This window comes from Megalobrama amblycephala, linkage group LG13, assembly GCF_018812025.1.
Source record: "Megalobrama amblycephala isolate DHTTF-2021 linkage group LG13, ASM1881202v1, whole genome shotgun sequence".
In the NCBI taxonomy this organism is placed as follows: domain Eukaryota; kingdom Metazoa; phylum Chordata; class Actinopteri; order Cypriniformes; family Xenocyprididae; genus Megalobrama; species Megalobrama amblycephala.
The window spans coordinates 1,759,413-1,778,740 of NC_063056.1; the positions used below are offsets into that span (position 1 = coordinate 1,759,413).

Genomic DNA, 19,328 nt, shown 5'->3' on the forward strand with positions numbered 1-19,328 from the left:
ATTAAAATTGTATGCATTCAATAGAGGTGTATATTTTATATCCGATAAGAAGACAAACTTTGATGGGAAACACATTTACTGAATAAATCCCTTGATGTGCAATAGAAACTCATGTGACTTTGCCTCAGCAGAGGCTGTGATTGGATAACTGGACTAACCAGCGGACCAATCACATCGCAGCATCTCAAATGTTGGTTTGGTGGTTCTGAAACGTCAAAGTCTGTCTTCAGAATGATTTGGTTTAATTCCTCCAGAAGCGCCTTACGAGACTGTGTTCCCAAACACCAGCATCCGAACGCAAGATCACATGACAGCGTTTATTGTGTTTCGCCTGACGCTCTGAGATGAACTCATTTATGATAGAGGAAAAAAAGAGCCCAATTGAAGAAATTTGTATTACTTATTTATTACTGATATTTTGCACCAGGAAGTGATCATTTTGTTCTCTTGAACACATGGGATGAAAACGCTGCTTTATTCACAAATTTTTTATGCCATATTCCAATCTTGCACACAAGTTAAATTCTCGACTTTGGACGGAAACCCAGATAATGATAAATATGGCTGTCATTAATGCTGTTTTGAGAGAGACAACCACATTACTAAACCAACAAGCTGTTATTATACTGTTATTAAACTGTTACATACTGAACAGTTCTGATTTATTTTACAATATTGTATTTCTCTTTTATCTTATTTTAGTAAAGTGCTTTGAGATTTTGAGGTGAAAACAAAGTTTAGTATTTTTAATAACAGTTTTTAATAACTAGTCTTATAAATAGTCGACACTGTCATTATAAATACAGAAGTTGAATTACAATAATTAAAAACACACCAGAGAATCGAGAAACCTATGGATGCCAATTTCTGCCACATATATGAAATGATTTAGTAAATCACAATTACCACATAAGCCAAAATGAGTTACCAAGTCATACTTATGAGATAAAAGACAAAATAATGACATAAATTGAAATTACAAGTCAAGAATGACTCCAAAAATGAGTCAAAATTTGGACTTTTTATATCTTAATAACTTTTCATCTCATAGTTTAAATTTTTTGTAATATTTTGACTTCTCTTATAATGACTTCTGTATCCTGACTTATTTAACTGCTTTTGTCATAATTTTGATCATTTACTCTCATAATTTTTAGTTAGCTTGTCATAATTATTTACTTTTAATCTCATAATTTCAACTTTTATGTCATAATATTAGTACACGACTTCTCGACTGTTTTTGTTGAAACTATGACTTTATAATTCATAACTTTTAATTTTATCTCATACTTTTGACTTCTAATGATGACTTAGCATCTTAGTGTATGAGTTTTATCAATTGTTTTTGTCATAATTATGATTTTTTTAAAGTCAATTTCTTCTGTCATAATGTTTTTTTTACTTTTTATGACTTTTTATGACTTTGTCTGTTAATTTCAATTTTTTATGACATACTTTTCACGTCAAGATGTTTTGTTCTTGCATGCTGGACCAGTTTACTAGTGGTAAACCAGAAAGTCTAATGTTTAAAAGAACATCTTGTGTTTCTGGCTCATTGATTTGACTGTAATTCCTTGAAACATGTTTTTATAATGAGATCATCTCAAAAGCATTTTGTTGGACATGCAAACACATGCATTGAAGAAATACCCTATATGTCACGTAATTATGAATAATTTATTGCACAACCAAAAATGTCTTTTAATAAGGGGCTACTGACATAAAGCGCTGCTGGTGGAACTCAATGACTGCTAACCTTAGTATAAAACATCTTGTCTAATGTGAAAGCGTCATTTTAAACAGATTTGTCATATACAATTCTCTTCTTATGGGATACAGCTTTTTAAAGGCCTCCTTTAAATTTAGTTCATTATCTAGAACACATTTTCCTGAATGACTAATGTCCGTTTGCTTTGACTGCTGTCGGTGTAAATCAGAGCCCAGCGGCCGTATGTTTGATGGCTGAATGTGAGTTATGCTCAGATGGCTTACAGAATCCAACATTACTTTGATCTATAAGGTGCAGGTTTACTCATAGATCTGACTGCTATGATGGACTGATCTGGTGTGTCACTGATTGATTGGGCAGAAATGGACGACTGTTAGCGAAGGAGGAGGACAAACACCTGCTGACCCAGATGCTGATGTTTAACAGGCCACGAGAGCAACCAAAGTCTTTCATCCGACACCCGTCCGTATGGATGAGTACCAGAAGAACGGTCCCCGTGACCCAGTTCACAACACTCACTCAAAGCGCAGCACACGAAATGCACAGCTTTGAACTTCAAAATGAGGTTTCTTTCAAGCTGGAACCACCAAACTCAGACTAGACCTTCAGACTGATCTGACTCGGGTTGCTATCTCTTTTCTAACTGATCCGACTTACAGTCTTCCAAAAAATGGAAACTCCATCCATCCATCCATCCATCCATCCATCCATCCATTTTTTAAAGATTTAATTACACAATAGTGTTTTGAGAAATAGTTTGCTAATATCACTACTTAAAATCAATTGAAATAAATGCATACATTTGTGTATTTCAGGGGTATTTAGTGCAAATTTATGGTTTCCAGTTTAAAGGTGCGCTTTTTTTTGTGCAGCAAATTTTAATGAGCAAAATAAATACATTTCAAAAGGAATCCATGTGATCTGGAATTTCACATGAAATGAGGCGAAATGAGCAACGGGTTTATGCAGATTCTCAAAGCTGCTTGATTTGAATGAGACTTTAGTGTGCGAATTGTGCTTCATGCATTTCTACACTATTGACAACAATTAAGCTTTTTTCCTGCAAAACTTCACAAATGTGACCTGCAACTTAAAGGATTAGTTCACTTTCAACTTAAATTTCCTGATAATTCACTCACCTCCATGTCATCCAAGATGTTCATGTCCTTCTTTTTTCAGTGGAAAAGAAATGAAGGTTTTTGATGAAATCATTCCAGGATTTTTCTCCATATAGTGGACTTCAATGGGCACCAAACGGTTGAAGGTGAAAATTACAGTTTCAGTGCAGCTTCAAAGAGCTCTACATGATCCCAGACGAGGAATAAGAGTCTGATCTAGCGAAACGATTGGTCATTTTCTAAAAAAAATGTTTAAATTTTATACATTTTAACCATAAATGCTCATCTTGAACTAGCTCTCTTCTTCTTCTCTATTAGAATTCCATCAGTGTGGACACTGCTAAGTGTATTACTGCCCTCCACAGGTCAAAGTTTGAACTAAATTGTCATATACAATATGCTAGTGCAAGTATATAACAGTTAGTTAGAAGAGAGCTAGAAGAGATGAGCATTTATGGTTAAAATGTATAAAATTTAAACATTTTTTTTAGAAAATGGCCAATGGTTTCTCTAGATAAGACTCTTATTCCTCGTCTGTGATCGTTTAAAGCTCTTTGAAGCTGCACTGAAACTGACATTTTGACCTTCAACCCATTGAACCCCAGTGAAGTCCACTATATGGAGAAAAATCCTGGAATGTTTTCATCAAAAACCTTCATTTCTTTTCCACTGAAGAAAGAAAGACATGAACATCTTGGATGACATGGGGGTGAGTAAATTATCAGGAAATTTTAAGTTGAAAGTGAACTAATCCTTTAATGCTGTAAATTTAACTGATATTTTAATATCATTGGTTCCAGAAGAAAATATTTTGAAATTATTGTGTTATGGTTCCAAGTACGGCTGTCACAAGATCTCGCGAGATTAAAATGCAACACAATTTCTTGTTCGAGGTGAAAAGCTGTCTCGTGATATCGCCATGACGGAGCGTGAGGGTGAAATTAGGATAGAATATGTCACCGCTACGTTTACATTACGCCTCCACTGACGTTTTGCTTCTTACAGAAAAACAAAAAAACAAAACATTTAATTCAGTTGGATGACGGTCGCTTCAATCCCCTTAGCCCATCAAACACGAGCTGCAGAGTCATACATAGAGCAGCAGGAATCAGTTCACTGATCATGTGACGAGATGACTGACGAGACCATGGCGGAGGATTCGTTGCGCAATAGTGTCTGATAAATGTCTTGTATTGTAGAATATGTGCTCAGCACCGCCGCTCTCTATTCACAGAGCATGTGTGATCGCAGAATCGCTCCCTGATGCATGCAAATATCTCCCAATATGACAGCGATCTCAGGCTGGGCTGTGTCGCTGTAACCATCTCTCAGCTCTGTATCAGGCTTGAAGAAAAAATGTGTCTATATTTGCACTTTAAATACTGAAAAAGTACTTTGATTATGGTTGCACTTACTAAGACTAAGAAAAAACTTTTTATTTATACTGCTTTTATTTCTATGATCAATTTGTGGAAAGGAGTTCAGTTAGGAGGACAAAAGTTCTCATATGAAATCATACAGGAGAGAAAAAGATTATTAACTCTTTCCCTGCCAGCGTTTACTAAAAAAAATGTTATTAGCCATATTCAAAAAATAAAAAAATAAAAAAAATGTTTTTTTTTTGTTTTTTTTCTAGCACAAGTGACACAGCCTCTTATTTACACTCAGGTGACTTACAAATGCTTTGGGATTTGGGGTTCGACTGAATCATTAAAAACAGAACTGGCTCCAAAGATGCATCAGCTCAGAATCGAGCCTTTTCTCACACTTCACAATCACATGCTGTCGATTTCTCCAACAAAATTTCAGAACCATTCTGATCTTCAGCTGAATGATGGGAAGAGTATCCATCCCTGAACAGATGCAAAAACCATCAAAATAATAATTGTGTGTGTATATCTAAACATATACATCTAAAATCTCTGAAGGGTGACGGAGAGAGCTATCTCAGAGCCGAGCATCAGAGCAGGTCTGGATTTAAAATCAACATACGTTTGACACGGAAATGACTCCCACTGCCGGATCCCAGCTGCACATCTGAAATCAGCCGGATTAGGAGCAAAGAGGGAATTTCTCAGAGCTATTTCAACTATCTGACCACATGGAAGCTGTTATAATGGAATCGCAGATATCACGGATAGATGTCTTCCACAGAGAGGACGTCCCATCCTAACCTCGGAGTCAGATAAACACTACAAAATAGTTCACTCAAGATTTCTGTCATCATTTAGTCCTTATGTTGCTTGAAGCATGTATGGTTTTTTTTTCTATAGTCTATTTTCTATAGTCTTTTCCACACAACGACTATGGATATTCACATCACAATATAAGTAGATCTCATCCACGCCTCAATCCAACACTTTCACATGTGCCACCATTACACAAGAACCGTGATATTGCTGGCGTAATCCAAAACAATCATTTCTGTACACAAAGCTTTTTTGGTTTCAAAAGGTGTCGTATGGACCACTTCAATTTTTATGATATGTCAGATGTTGTCGTGGTTTGTTGTGCATCACTGCGGCAAGACAAATCTCCTTGAAAAAGGACAATAAAGTATAACTCTAACTATTATTTGTCCTTTCTGGTACTCGACGGCATCACCATCAGATTTCATTGCATTGAAAAAAAGAGCAGCATTGAAAGCTCTTGCCTGTGTTTATACTATTTCATGCAAGTATGAATTTTGCACAATACAACGGAAATCAAAAAAACAAAAACAAGTTAACAACACTGTGGAATCAAGCCACAGCACCACAGAAACGCTCCCGCTCATTTTCTCGGCCACTATAGAGGGTGCGTTGAAGCTTTAGACCAGAGGTAATGGTCAGACGAAATCCAAATTTTGGACACTTTGCTGTAGTACCCTTTTTTTTAAACATTAGCCAAGTCATTTATACACTTAAAGTTTCATAAAACAAATTAAAAACCCTGGTACAGTAAAAGCTGTTTAAAATTAGTAATATTGTAAGACCATTACCTCTAGTATGAAATGTCCTAAAAATTTACCGCAGCATTTTCCCAAATATCCGCTTTTCAAAATGCATGTGCAAATTTGTCTGATCTTTGAAGCGATCTCGGGCAGCAACACAAAGTTGATTCTGAGGTAGTTTGATCTAATATTTGATGTTTTTTAAAATGTTGTTGATTTAAGTAGCAAATGAGAATCTATGAAATTAATATTTATATTTTCAGACAAAGGTCTTATAAGGTAATTCAAGCAACAGCTTTTCAATAACGGAAGAATATGTAAAAGTATGGTATTTGGGGTAAAAAGCGCCCCTGCTGTTGGGGCAAAAGACACAGTAATTAACATGATAATGAATAGCTGGCTAACTTTTCCATTTCTTGACATGGTTAGATTCACATAGCAAATATCATATATCAATCTCAGAGATAATACCCATATTTATAATGAAACAATTTTAAAATATATGAATCATATCATAATAAAATATAATTTTATATTTATATTAATATTATGGGATCTCCTTCAATGCTTTCATAATCTTTACTTTTTAAAGTAATTTTGTTAAAATATATATTTTTATATTATTATAGGCCTATTTTAATGACAGCATATTTATTGAACACAAATTATTTTATTTATCAAAATAAACAGAAAATAGTACACATTTTGCTAAAGTGATTAACCTAGATATTATTAAAAACATATTATTTTAGCTATTATTTTAGTATTTGTATGAATATGAATGTATGTGCCTTTTACCCCATGCTCACCACTTCATACATTTAAGATTTTTAAACAAAATTAACCACTTTTATGATATATATATATATATATATATATATATATATATATATATATATATATATATATATATATATATATAAACAATTTTCCCTGAAGGAGTTCAGGTGGCGGAGAAACTTCCTAATGCGAGTCCGGTTCAATTTTGGTGAAATTCGACACTTGTCTCTTGGTTTGGTGTGACCTCTGTGTAGGCAGAGATTTGTAAGTTAGCAACAAAGCAAAAGTGAAGATCCACAATGCATGAAATGCTCATTCTGGCCGTGTCTGTTCAGCACGTTTTGGAAAACACATTTTCAGGCAGCCACTTATTATGCATCATTTTATAAGAATTATTACATTGTCATTATTAGTAGTGCTCAATATGAAATTTAAACAACTCAATGGAAACAAGCTACGACACAATGGAAATGGTCCTGTGCTCACACACAAGCGGGGCCTACAATATAGGGTGCAACGGGGCTAAGGGCACACCTAAAATAAAAAAAATGTGCTTTCACTACTCTCAAAGTGTATGATTGCAGGAAATATTTCCTGAAAATTCTTCATTGCACCGATTCGAAATGACTGGATTTCGTTTGCAAAATTTCGTCAGAATGACACGACTACAAACACAATAACTGGTTTAATGGCTGGTTTAATTGGTCTGTTTCTATTCGACTGATTTATCAATGTGTAAGCCGTTTTTAAGAAGCATAAAAGTAAGGCAAACTACATTGTCTCACCTGTGCGACGTAAGACAGGTCAGATATGAGGGAGAAACTGTCCACCTCCCCGCGGCCGATGTACGTCTGGAGGAGGATGTTTATCTTGCCGTAGCCGTTCTCCACACCTCCGGCCGCCGGCAGCTCGCAGAAATCACACAACATCTTCTCCAGTTCCTCCAGCTCCTCGTCCCGAACCTGTGCGTCACACAGAACCCATCAACACACCTCACACTTCCTGTAGCCGTCACTACAGTCATCTTCTGTCATGACCTCTCACCTTGATCTGCTCGAATTCTTCAGCTTTTGAAACAATGCTCAGAATATCTGCTTCGGTCTTCTGCGAGTTGAAAAGCTCATTGAACGTCTGTGGAATGGAAAGAATAGTCAAATATGCTTTCAATATACATTAAGCCAATCAATCATCATCATTACGCCGGTCTTCAGTGTCACGTGATCCTTCAGAAATCATTCTGATATGCTGCTTAAGAAACATTTATGATTATTATCAATGCTGAAAACACTTGTGCTGTGGAAACCATGATAATTTGATGATTAGAAGTTCAAAAGAAATCTTTTATAACATTATAAATGCATTTACTGTCCCTTTTGATCAATTAAATGTGAATAAAAGACTCGGCATCATGGATATAAATTTGTGAACTAAAGCAATAATTAGACTTTTTAAAATGTCATGCAAATGACTAAAAATGTACCTGATTTTTGCAAAATTAACTCTCATGTTTTCTTCGAGATTAAAGGCTTATCTCACCTCAATGGTGTTGTACTTTATGTAGAAGTGACTGGCTGTCCTGCCAAGGTCTGTGGACGCGAAATAACCAGTCCTCTCATCAAAACGGATCATCCGCGCCTTATCCAGCTTCCTGCCGGACTCCACCACTAACTCCTTCCTGTAGAGCTCCAGCTGCGGGTCCATCTAAACAACAGCACGACACCAATGAACTATTATCGAAATAATAAGTCATTTGACATAATAAACTATAGCAAGAAAGGAATGTAGACCGAAAATAAAGAGTTGAGAATATTAACAAGAGATTATGAGAGCATGAGCACCTGATAGGCCTTGTGGTTGATCCCGTACACGAGCGGATTGGCTCTCATTCGCACATACAGGTACGTGTAACTCATCCACCGGACGGCTTCATCAACATTAGTGACCGTCCCTAGAGCGATCTGCACAAAACAACCAAACACCAAATAAGCGAGCGTCACATTTCAAGCACTTGGATCAAATCAAATCCTAATGTTTTCTAAAGGGTGTGTTTTGTGTTTAATATTACTATGTAATTCAGATCTTGGACACAATATGATAATTGATATGACATGCACAGATGTATGCTGAGATGATTTAATCTAGCATTCAACGGATGTCTGATGTCACTGCACCATCTATTGGATGAACTGATCAGGAGGATCTGCTGGAATGCACTTGCAGATGCTGCCATCATGTGGCAGAGTCAGGAACAGCCACTCTAAACATCTTCATGTGTTCATTAAGCTCATTTAATTCTTTTCCAAGCTTATTATCATTAATAAAAATACAAAAAATGCATTCTAGTAGCAGAGAAATATTTTTGCTAAGAAAATATAAATAAAAAAAAATGTTTGCAAACAAACAAAAACTAAAGTGAAACTCCTTGTTCAGTACAAAGTCAAATAATATTAGAGACAAAAAAGCCTGACTTTAAGTTTAGTGTAAGAACAATTTGGGTTCTACTGATGACTTTTATAACCTATTATTATTATTTTTAATTAATAATTTAAATTGGCTTATATTTTCAGTTTCATTTTCATTTAAATTTACTTTTTAAATTACTTTTTAGTAATTTTGTTGTGCTTCTTTCATTTTTATTCATTTTTATATATATACACAAACACACACACACACACACACACACATATATATATATATATATATATATATATATATATATATATATATATATATATATATATATATATATATATATATAAACATACGAGTTTATGTTTATATAATGTGTGTGTGTGTGTGTGTGTGTAACTTAATATAACTTAATTATGACAGAAGATAACACTTAAGCAAAACATGGTCAGATCAAAGTGTCTGAATAATTATTATATATACACTACCATTCAAAAGTTTGGGATCGGTAAGATTTTTAATGTCTTTAAAAGAAGTTTCGTCTGCTCACCAAGGGTGCATTTATTTAATTAAAAATACACTAAAATCAGTAATATTGTGAAATATTATTACAATTTAAAATAACTGTTTTCTATTGGAATATAATATAAAATGTAATTTATTCCTGTGATCAAAGCTGAATTTTCAGCATCATTACTCCAGTCTTCAGTGTCACATGATCCTTCAGAAATCATTCTAATATGCTGATCTGCTGCTCAAGAAACATTTAATGTGTACAATTGTACAAAATATTTGTGAACAATATTTTTTTTCAGGATTATTTGATGAATAGAAAGTTCAAACGAACAGTGTTTATCTGAAATCTAATCTTTTGTAACATTATAAATGTCTTTACTGCCACTTTTGATTGATTTAATGCATCCTTGCTGAATAAAAGTATTCATTTCTTTAATTCTTTTCAAAAAAATAAAAATAAAAATTCTTACTGACCCCAAACTTTTGAACGGTAGTGTATAATGCTACAGAAGCTTTGTATTTCAGATAAATGCTGTTCTTTTGAACTTTCTATTCATCAAGGAATCCTGAAAAAAAAAGTACACAACTGTTTTCAACATTGATAATAATCATAAATGTTTATTGAGCAGCAGATCATCATATTAGAATGATTTCTGAAGGATCATGTGACACTGAAGACTGGAGTAACGATGCTGAAAATTCAGCTTTTCCAACACAGAAATAAATAAAATTTTATATTCTATTCCAATAGAAAACAGTTATTTAAAATTGTAATAATATTTCACAATATTACAGTTTTTACTGTATTTTTAATTAAATAAATGCAATTTTGGTGAGCAGACGAAACTTCTTTTAAAAATATTAAAGATCTTACTGATCCCAAACTTTTGAACGGTAGTGTGTGTGTGTGTGTATATATATATATATATATATATATATATATATATACACACACACACACACACACACACACACACACACACACACACACACACACATACATGTATTAGGTGCGATTAATCACGATTAATTGACCTGGCAGCACTAATACATCTGTGCATTACAACAAAATACAAATAAAAACTATTTAAAACTGTAATTGTTCCTTCTTTTCATTTCTTCTTTTACAACTGTTTTGGCAAAAGCATATAGAAAGTGTAATGCAATTAAACAATATATGATTTATTGTAAATTGTAGATGGGAAGTGTAGTAAAGTGTAATGAACTTATTAAATTGGCAATTAGGAGCTTGAAACACTCATATTCATCTGTGGCACGGCATGCATCATCATGATCACGGTAGGATCAGGCGTGAGGGCTGTACCTCAGCGTTGAGGTTGTCGGCGAGGCTCTGCAGGAACTGGCTCTCGATGGGGTTCTGCTGAGTCAGCAGCGTCAGGTAATGGCTCAGCTTGTCATGGGTCGTGATGATGGTTCCCTCACCGTACTTGTCAAACTGTGGCCGTCCGGCCCGACCGAAGATCTGCATCACGTCCAGGATGCCCAGATCCACCAGCGCACCACGCTTGGCATCGTAGATATTAGTGCCCTGATATCAGAGACAGGAATCATTTAAATCCTTCTGAAGATCCAGAATTATGTTTAAAGTGCCCCTATTATGCTTATTTAAAGGTTCTGAAGTTTGTTTCATATCTCCAACATTAGGTTCACATTCATCCAAGGTCAAAAACACTTTAATTTTCTCACAATATCTGCAGCATCAGCTCTTTTCTCGCAGTGTCTGAAACAGTTCGATCAAGGATTCGGTCTCTCTAAACCCCGCCTTTCTGAGAGCCGCTCTGCTCTGATTGGTCAGATGGCCCAATCTGTTGTGGGCAACATGTCGACAACATGAACCAAACTCTTCCAGTCTCAGCTACAACTACAGTGTTTGAGGGCGGGGCAAAGTAGACGCTGTTCACAAGCAGCCAATGAAGACCATTATGCAAATTTGTTACAATCTGGGTTCGTGCAGAAAGTAAGATTGAAACTGACTACTGCAGTTCAGAATCGCTTCTTTCTTTTGGGAGACACACTACATGAAAGGTAATGTCCCGAAAAGCATAACAGGGGCACTTCAATAATGCAGCGATGTGTTCTGACCTTGATGATGACGGCGTGAGCGGGTAGGTTAACACCCCAGGCCAGCGTGGCGGTGCACACCAGAACCTTCAAGTATCCTCTGGAAAACATGTTCTCCATCAGCGTGCGGTCCTGCCGTAACATTCCGGCGTGATGGATCCCGAAGCCGTCAGGAAACATCTCCCTCATCTGCTTGTTTCTGGAGCGCTGCACCTGTGGCACACACATCGACACACATCAGCAGACACACACTGGTCTGGAGTGAGTGGGTTACAATGGGGATGAAGGGTATATTGTGCATTTGATTTGGTTACACTTTATTTCAAAGGTCCACTTTAGACATTCTACTAACTATAAGTAACTTTGCAACTACATGTCAACTAACTCTCATTAGAGTATTAGTAGACTGTTAGGGTTAGTAGAATAAGTTGACATGAAATTGCAAAGTTACTTATAGTCAGTAGAATGTCTAAAGTGTGTAGAATGTCTAAGCCATCAAAGTAAAGTGTATGCTTTGATTTTGTTCTCCTCTAAACCACTAGATGGCACAGAAACTGAATGAACATTTACACAAACATTTAGACAAAGTTGATTCTGCACTAATTCTTTATAATTCTTAATGTTTTAAAATGATTTACATAGCAAACAAATGAGAATCGATAAAATTACCGAATAGGTTTTGTTAATGATTTTCAGTTTTGTTCAAGCTAATCAAATCAACATATTTTCAATTACTAAAGAATAAGTAAAATTATGGTATTTGTGGTAAAAGCACCCCTGCTGTTGGGGCAAAAGGCACAATAACTGACATAATAATAAATAGCTGGCTGACTTTTCCATTTGTTGACATGACATTGCTAAATTTAGATGCTTAATATAATTGATTAAGTTAGAGATAATTACCATAATAATAATAATGAAACCATATTTAAAAATATAATTATATCATAAAATAAAATATCATATACATCGTTACTTGGGGATTATAGTTCTCTGTTGCTATGACATGTTTATCCTATTATTTGGATTGTAGAGAGGCCATATGAGAAAATAATGGGGCTTGGTGCAAAAAAGTTTTTTTTATGCATTCTGTTAATCAATATTAATATTATTATATTATTAAAGTGATAAGCACTCTAGAGACTTATGCACAAGAATTGCACTTTGTTAAGTGTTAAGAGCATCACTAAAAATTTTTTTTTTTTTTGCTATTACAAGACGCAGGAAAAAAAACATGCACTGGAAATTTATGTAAGTGGTTGATTATTTGTATGACTAAAAAGTGTGTTATGCAATGCAAAAAGTATCTGCGTGAAAGACGCTCAGGACAGTTAACGAAACTAACCGGGCCAGTGCTGGGCAGTCATAAACATTTATTATTCGCATGTGTTTTTAAGTTTCAAATTTAAACATTCATGCAATTTTAAATCATTCAAGCGCAAGTAGATGCAACAGACAATTCAGTACTCGTGAGCTGTCTTCTAGATGGTTTTCTGTGCACACACACTCAGATGGCATGCAGATACTGAATTGAGTTCTCTTTCGAGTCTTCTTGTGCTTAAACAGACAAATACAAACAGAATTAGTAGCTTTTGCTGTGGTATTGAAATTGGAATCGAGAATTGTGAAATTTATGTAAATGTTTACATTTACTGGTATGTAATTTTTGGTGTCAACCTTATTTATTACAATACAAGACTACATGGGTCAAAAACAAAGACAACAACTTTTTTTGTGGCAGGTTCAGTGAATATTTTTGCAAAAAAAAAAAAAAAAAAAAATTAATTTCATAAATTGAAAACATCATCTTCTCTTAAAAACTATTGGTCTTGAGTATTTAAATAAAGTGTCATTTAAATAGAATGTCAAGCATAATGTCTCCTAATTCCCTATATAGCGTGCTCACTACGAATGGCGTTAGCCAGTGGTTCAATTACCAATGCAAAAAGCAAAGGTGAAAGTGGGCAGCCCTGTCTAGTGCCACGTTTTAAGGGGAAAATAGAGCCAACTTCATTGGCCCGAACGGAGCATACTGGGGAGGAATACAAAAGTTTTAACCATGATATGAAGGTGTTGCCAAAACTGAATTTCTGTAGCACATAGAAAAGGTCATCCCATTCTACCCGATCAAAGGCTTTCTCTGCGCCAAACAGCAGAAGAGCCTCTGTTGGGTGAGAATTAGAGGAATAAATTATGTTATGAGACAGTAATCTGTTTTTAATAAAACCAGTTTGGTCGCTGTGAATGATTAACGGTAAAACTGAATCAGGGCACTTTGCAAGCATTTTAGCCAGTATCTTTACATCTACGTTCAAAAGACTGACTGGCCTGTACGAACCACATTCGTGTGGGTCTTTCTCTTTTTTCAAAATCAAAGAAATACAAGACTGACGGAGAGTTGGAGGCAGGCAACCATTATTAACACTCTGAGGTCTAAAAACGCGCCGGCGCGTTTTGCAGGTTTTTTTTCACATTGCAGCAAAACAGACTTAAAATACTCTGTCATTTTTTGTCATAGAAACATAAGTAATACATCAATTGAAACTATAGAATATCTCCTTTTATTTGTATACACTCAGAGTAAAAACAAAATGTTGTGCTTTTTGTAAAATAAAGAAAACTAACATGATGCGTGATCTCTCATCTCCCTCTGAACGAACTCCAATCTGATAGTTCTCAGAAAATGAACTGTAACTTAGTGAATACTAATCACAAAAAATTCATACTTATGTCTAACAAAACGTTGAAATGTCAGGTTTTAAATCGTGCAAGTCAAATCGAAAACAAACATTCTGTGTTTATGTAATCTGTATGAAAAGAGAGCCATGTCAGAAGTCCGTGATTCAGCTCATTACCCACTAATGCGGCCACGCCCACGGAGCCAGCGCTATTCACAGGCAAATTCAGAGACAACACATGCATTCATCATCTCAATCGTGTATTTATTGCCTTGAAAATTGATTATCTGGATGAAAAAGCCATGGTTAGCGATCTCTGGAAGACATTCAGTAAATTCCTGTTTGTTTTCTTCTATTGATAAGTTTTAAGTGAGTTTTTGTTTCTTTAGCGCCCTCCGGCTGTAGTATGAATTGGTAAACACCATTCATGGAATATCGTCTTCTTCTTAGGTGAATTTGTGGACTAAAATGCACAGAGCGCCCTCCGGCTGCAGTATGAATTGCAAACACCAGCGCTCATAGAGATAACAATGAATATTAAATAAAAAATAACTCCTCTGTATAGAAAATTGACATAAACATATGAGAATCCTATATTTCTCCAAATGTGCATGCTTTTAAACTAAAAGCCTATATTCAGACTCTTTGCATCACAGAAATACATTATATTTTAAAGTATAATATAAAACCATTATTTTATATTGTAATAAAATTTTTCTGTATGTTTCATATACCATGATGAGCTTGAGACATCACAGAAGTTTTTTTTCACAGCCTACCTGACTGAAATGCCTCATTAATATGCAAGTCTTTTCAGGTCATTACTATTCAATTCTTTTGTCTTCACAGGTGAGAATGAGCCATTATTCATGGAGATTCACGCCTCCTCGCATACCGTGTTTCTTGGCAAAAAGTGTCTTACAAAAACTAAATCAGTATATTGTTATAAATGAAAGAGTAGTCAGCATAATTTTTACATAATTTTGAAGCAAAAACTCTAGTCTACAACCTTCAATACCCAAAAGTCTTGTGAACACAGATTTAATATACTTTTATTGGCCTTATATCAGTGACTTAAGTTTTTTGTTTTTTCAGTAACCACGCATAAACGTTATTCCTTCAAAAACACAAACATGTACACACATGTTCCTCACATATTATGGTAGCCTAGTTTGTGCTGAATACAGTGTAATGACACTTGTGTCATTAATATGTTTATGAACAACTGAAAAAAGCACAAATGTCAGGGCATGTCAAAACTTCTCCAGGCCCCAAATCAGCCTCAGACTCCAGAGGGTTAAGGGAGTCCAATAACATGTTTAGTAGCGGCGTTTTAAGTGTTCGAAAAACCTCTTAAAAAATTCAACAGGGAACCCATCTGGCCCAGGGGTCGTGCCATTCTGCATACTCTCAATTGCTTGCACTATCTCCTCTGTGGAAAAAGGTAATTCTAGCTCTTCTCTCATTGCATCCATTATTGTAGGTATGGGCAATGGTTCAAAAATAATTTCCATAAGGGACCTATCCATGGGGGGTTCTGACTTGTATAGGAAAGATTAATAATCTTTAAAATGTATAGTAATATTAACAGGGTCAGTAATTAAATTGAGATTGGAAATTCAACTTTGAGCTGACTTTTCCTTTAACTGAAGTGTAAGAAGTTGACTTGGCTTGTCACCATGCTCAAAAAATGCATGTTTAGCCTTCAGCAATAACTTTTCAGCCTGATGGGTTGATAACAAAATCAGATTGAAGTTTGAGTCTTTTTTTGTAAAATCCAGGATCTGGAGAAGCTGCAAAGCAGAATCGAGCCACATTATTTCAAGAGATAATTCTTCTAGCTTCTTCCTTCTTTGTCTATTTACACAAGCTGAATATGAAATGACTTGACCCCGAACATATGTTTTAAAAGATCGCCAAATTATGGACGGTGAGGTCTCAGGGATGTTATTTATCTCCAAAAATATATCTAATTGATTTTTTAATGAATCACAAAATGTTTTATCAGAGAGCAGTAGAGAATTAAATTTCCAACTTCGAGAACCCAACATCTTCTGTTCAAACTGAAGAGAAAGTGAAAGTGGAGCATGATCAGATATAGCAATGCTGCCATATGAACAGGACTTCACTTTAGACAACAATTTCTTGCCTAAGAAAATGTAATCAATACGGGAATAATTGTGGTGGACATGAGAGAAAAATGAGTATTGTTGTGCTGTGGGATATAAAAAACACCATACATCGGCCTGACTGCAAGCAGTTAAAAGCGATTGAAGTGTAATTGCAGTTTTAGAGGGTTGGGCTGGTTTAGTAGATGAACGGTCTAGGGAAGGGTTTAGAGAACAATTAAAATCACCTCCCATAAGATAGTGTGAGTTTAGGTCAGGGAGTAAAGAGAATATTTAATGAATTAAATTTTCATCATCGTAATTTGGTGCGTATATATAAGCCAGAGCCACTGTTAAACCATAAGGAAGGCCTGGAACAATAACATACAGTGCTCAGCGTAAATGAGTACACCCCCTTAGAAAGGTAACATTTTAAACAATATCTCAATGAACACAAAAACAATTTCCAAAATGTTGACAAGACTAAGTTTAATATACTATCTGTTTAACTTATAACATGAAAGTATGGTTAATAATATAACTTAGAATTTTTTTTTTTTTTTTCAGTTTTACTCAAATTAGGCTGATGCAAAAATGAGTACACCCCACTGAAAGTCTCTGGAGCAAAGCTAAATTTTAGATTACAAATGTCTAATTTAACAAGAATTCAACCACAGGTGAGTCTAATTATTCATTACACAGGTGTCCAGCAGACAGTTGACTATAAAAGGGTGTTGAAACCCCATTTCATGCTGTCAGCAATGGCACCACATGGAAGAGAAATGTCACAAGAAAAATCAAGAAAAAATCATTTCTTTACACCAGAAAGGTGAAGGCTAAAAGAAGATCAGCAAAGCTTTACTCATCAGTCAGAATAATGTACCAAAAGTGGTACAAAAATTTAAAAAAGATGGAACTGCAACCATCTCACAGAGACGTCCAGGTCGTCCACGGAAGTTAACACCTCGACTAGGAGCGTCTTCTGATGAGAAGGGTTGAATAAAATTGGCAAGTTCACTGCAGTTATCTAAAGAAGTAGAAAGCCAAACTGGGGTGACTATTTCCCGTGACACAATACGGCGTACGCTGCAGAGCAATGGCATGGGTGCTGTCCACGAAAGAAGCCTCTCCTAAAGCCCAGGCACAAAAAAAAAACCCGCCTAGAGTTTGCCAGGGCCCATGCTGACAAAGATGAAGACTACTGGGGCTCTATACTCTGGAGTGATGAGACCAAGATAAATGATTTTGGAACTGATGGCTTCAAAACTGTATGGCGTCGCAAAGGTGAGGAACACAAAGAAAAATGCATGGTGCCTACAGTGAAACATGGTGGTGTCAGTGTCCTTATGTGGGGCTGCATGAGTGCTGCTGGTGTCGGGAGCTGCATTTCATTGATGGCATCATGAATTCACAGATGTACTGCTCTATACTGAAAGAGAAGATGCTACCATCACTCCGTGCCCTTGGTCGTCGTGCACTTTTCCAACATGACAATGACCCTAAACACACATCTAAAGCCACTGTTGGATTTCTGAAGAAGAACAGGGTGAAAGTGATTCAGTGGCTCCTGATCTGAACCCAATCGAACACCTGAAGAGACAAGTTGAGCATCACTCTCCATCCAGCATCCAGTCTCTAAAAGAGGTCATTCTTGAAGAACGGAAAAAGATAGATGTTGCAAAATGTCACCAACCTGTTCATCCCATGCCTAGAAGACTTGGTGCTGTCATTAAAAATCATGGAGGCCAAACAAAGTACTAGATGTAGTAGTTTTTGTTGTAGGGTGTACTCATTTTTGCATCACACTAATTTCAGTAAAACTGAAAAATGTGTAATCCAAGTTATATTATTAACCTTACTTTCATGTTATAAGTTAAACAAATTTTATATTAAACATTTTGAAAAAAGTTTTTGTGTTCATTGAGATATTGTTTAAAGCGTTACTTTTCAAAGGGGGTGTACTCATTTACGCTGAGCACTGTATCTACAACCGGAATCAACTAAGGTTTGTGAAGGAGAAAATTATATACATTTGTTGATAATAATTGCCACTCCTCTAGATTCACAGAGAAATTTAGAATGAAATACTTGTCCAACCAATTTCTTACAAAGTCTGGCATGATCTGTGTTTTTTAAGTGGGTCTCTTGTAAAAACAACAACATGAGTATTTAAATGTTCTAAACGTGTCAATACCTTGTTGAGTTTGATTACATTGTTTAAACCTTTGACATTCCAACTGGTAAAATTTACACATGAACCCCCAGACTGAGCCTTGCTTAAGCTAGTGGTTATTGGTTATAACAAATACAACAACAAAAAGTAATGATGAAAACATGAATGTGGCTTTCTTCTGTCTTGACATATCTGAGATTCTGAGACAGAGTGAAAGAACAACAACAACAACAAAAAACATGTACATAAGTAGTACGAACATTACCCACAACACAGCACAAACCTAAAATTTACGGAGCAGCTCCCGGACGCGCCTCACTCACTGCATGCCGTAAGTCCACGTTTTATTTTTTCTACTATTTAGTACAGGTAGTATGTGATTTCAGATGCAGCCACAGGCTCAATCAATGGCATGAGTGTGGGACGGGACTTCCTGTTTTCTCAACAGGAGGAATTCCATTTGGTCTAGAAATGACAAAATACTTTAAAACTAATACTCCTGCGTAAAATAAAAGCATGCAGAATGATGTGAATCCCAGCAGAGGTGTGATTGAGATGTGTGTAGTGTTGACTGCCGATGAGGGTCATGACCTGCGCTGGCGGTAACGTCCTCACCATCAGACGCTTTGATCTCACCCTGCCTGAGTCTAAATGGAGGTCAACAGCAACAAGGCCCCAGTGCCGCAGAGAACAGCCCATTACAGACGCGTCTGTCCCTCAAAACCCACACAGAATACCAACTACAACTACAGCAGACTCTCCTCAATAAAAACACTGTGATGGTACCATGGTACAGTGATGGG

General features: G+C 35.8%; 1 protein-coding gene across 2 annotated transcripts in view; it reads right to left on the reverse strand.

Moving 5' to 3' along the window:
• ascc3 (activating signal cointegrator 1 complex subunit 3) overlaps positions 1 to 19,328 on the reverse strand; it is a 242,887-nt gene that overhangs the window by 57,310 nt on the left and 166,249 nt on the right. For both annotated transcript variants that reach the window (XM_048152789.1, XM_048152790.1), the window contains exons 15-20: positions 11,588 to 11,779; positions 10,809 to 11,033; positions 8,398 to 8,517; positions 8,096 to 8,260; positions 7,604 to 7,690; positions 7,345 to 7,521 (exon numbers count right to left, since the gene is read on the reverse strand). In XM_048152789.1, the coding sequence (XP_048008746.1) occupies positions 7,345 to 7,521; positions 7,604 to 7,690; positions 8,096 to 8,260; positions 8,398 to 8,517; positions 10,809 to 11,033; positions 11,588 to 11,779 (966 nt within the window). The remainder of the gene's footprint in view (positions 1 to 7,344; positions 7,522 to 7,603; positions 7,691 to 8,095; positions 8,261 to 8,397; positions 8,518 to 10,808; positions 11,034 to 11,587; positions 11,780 to 19,328) is intronic.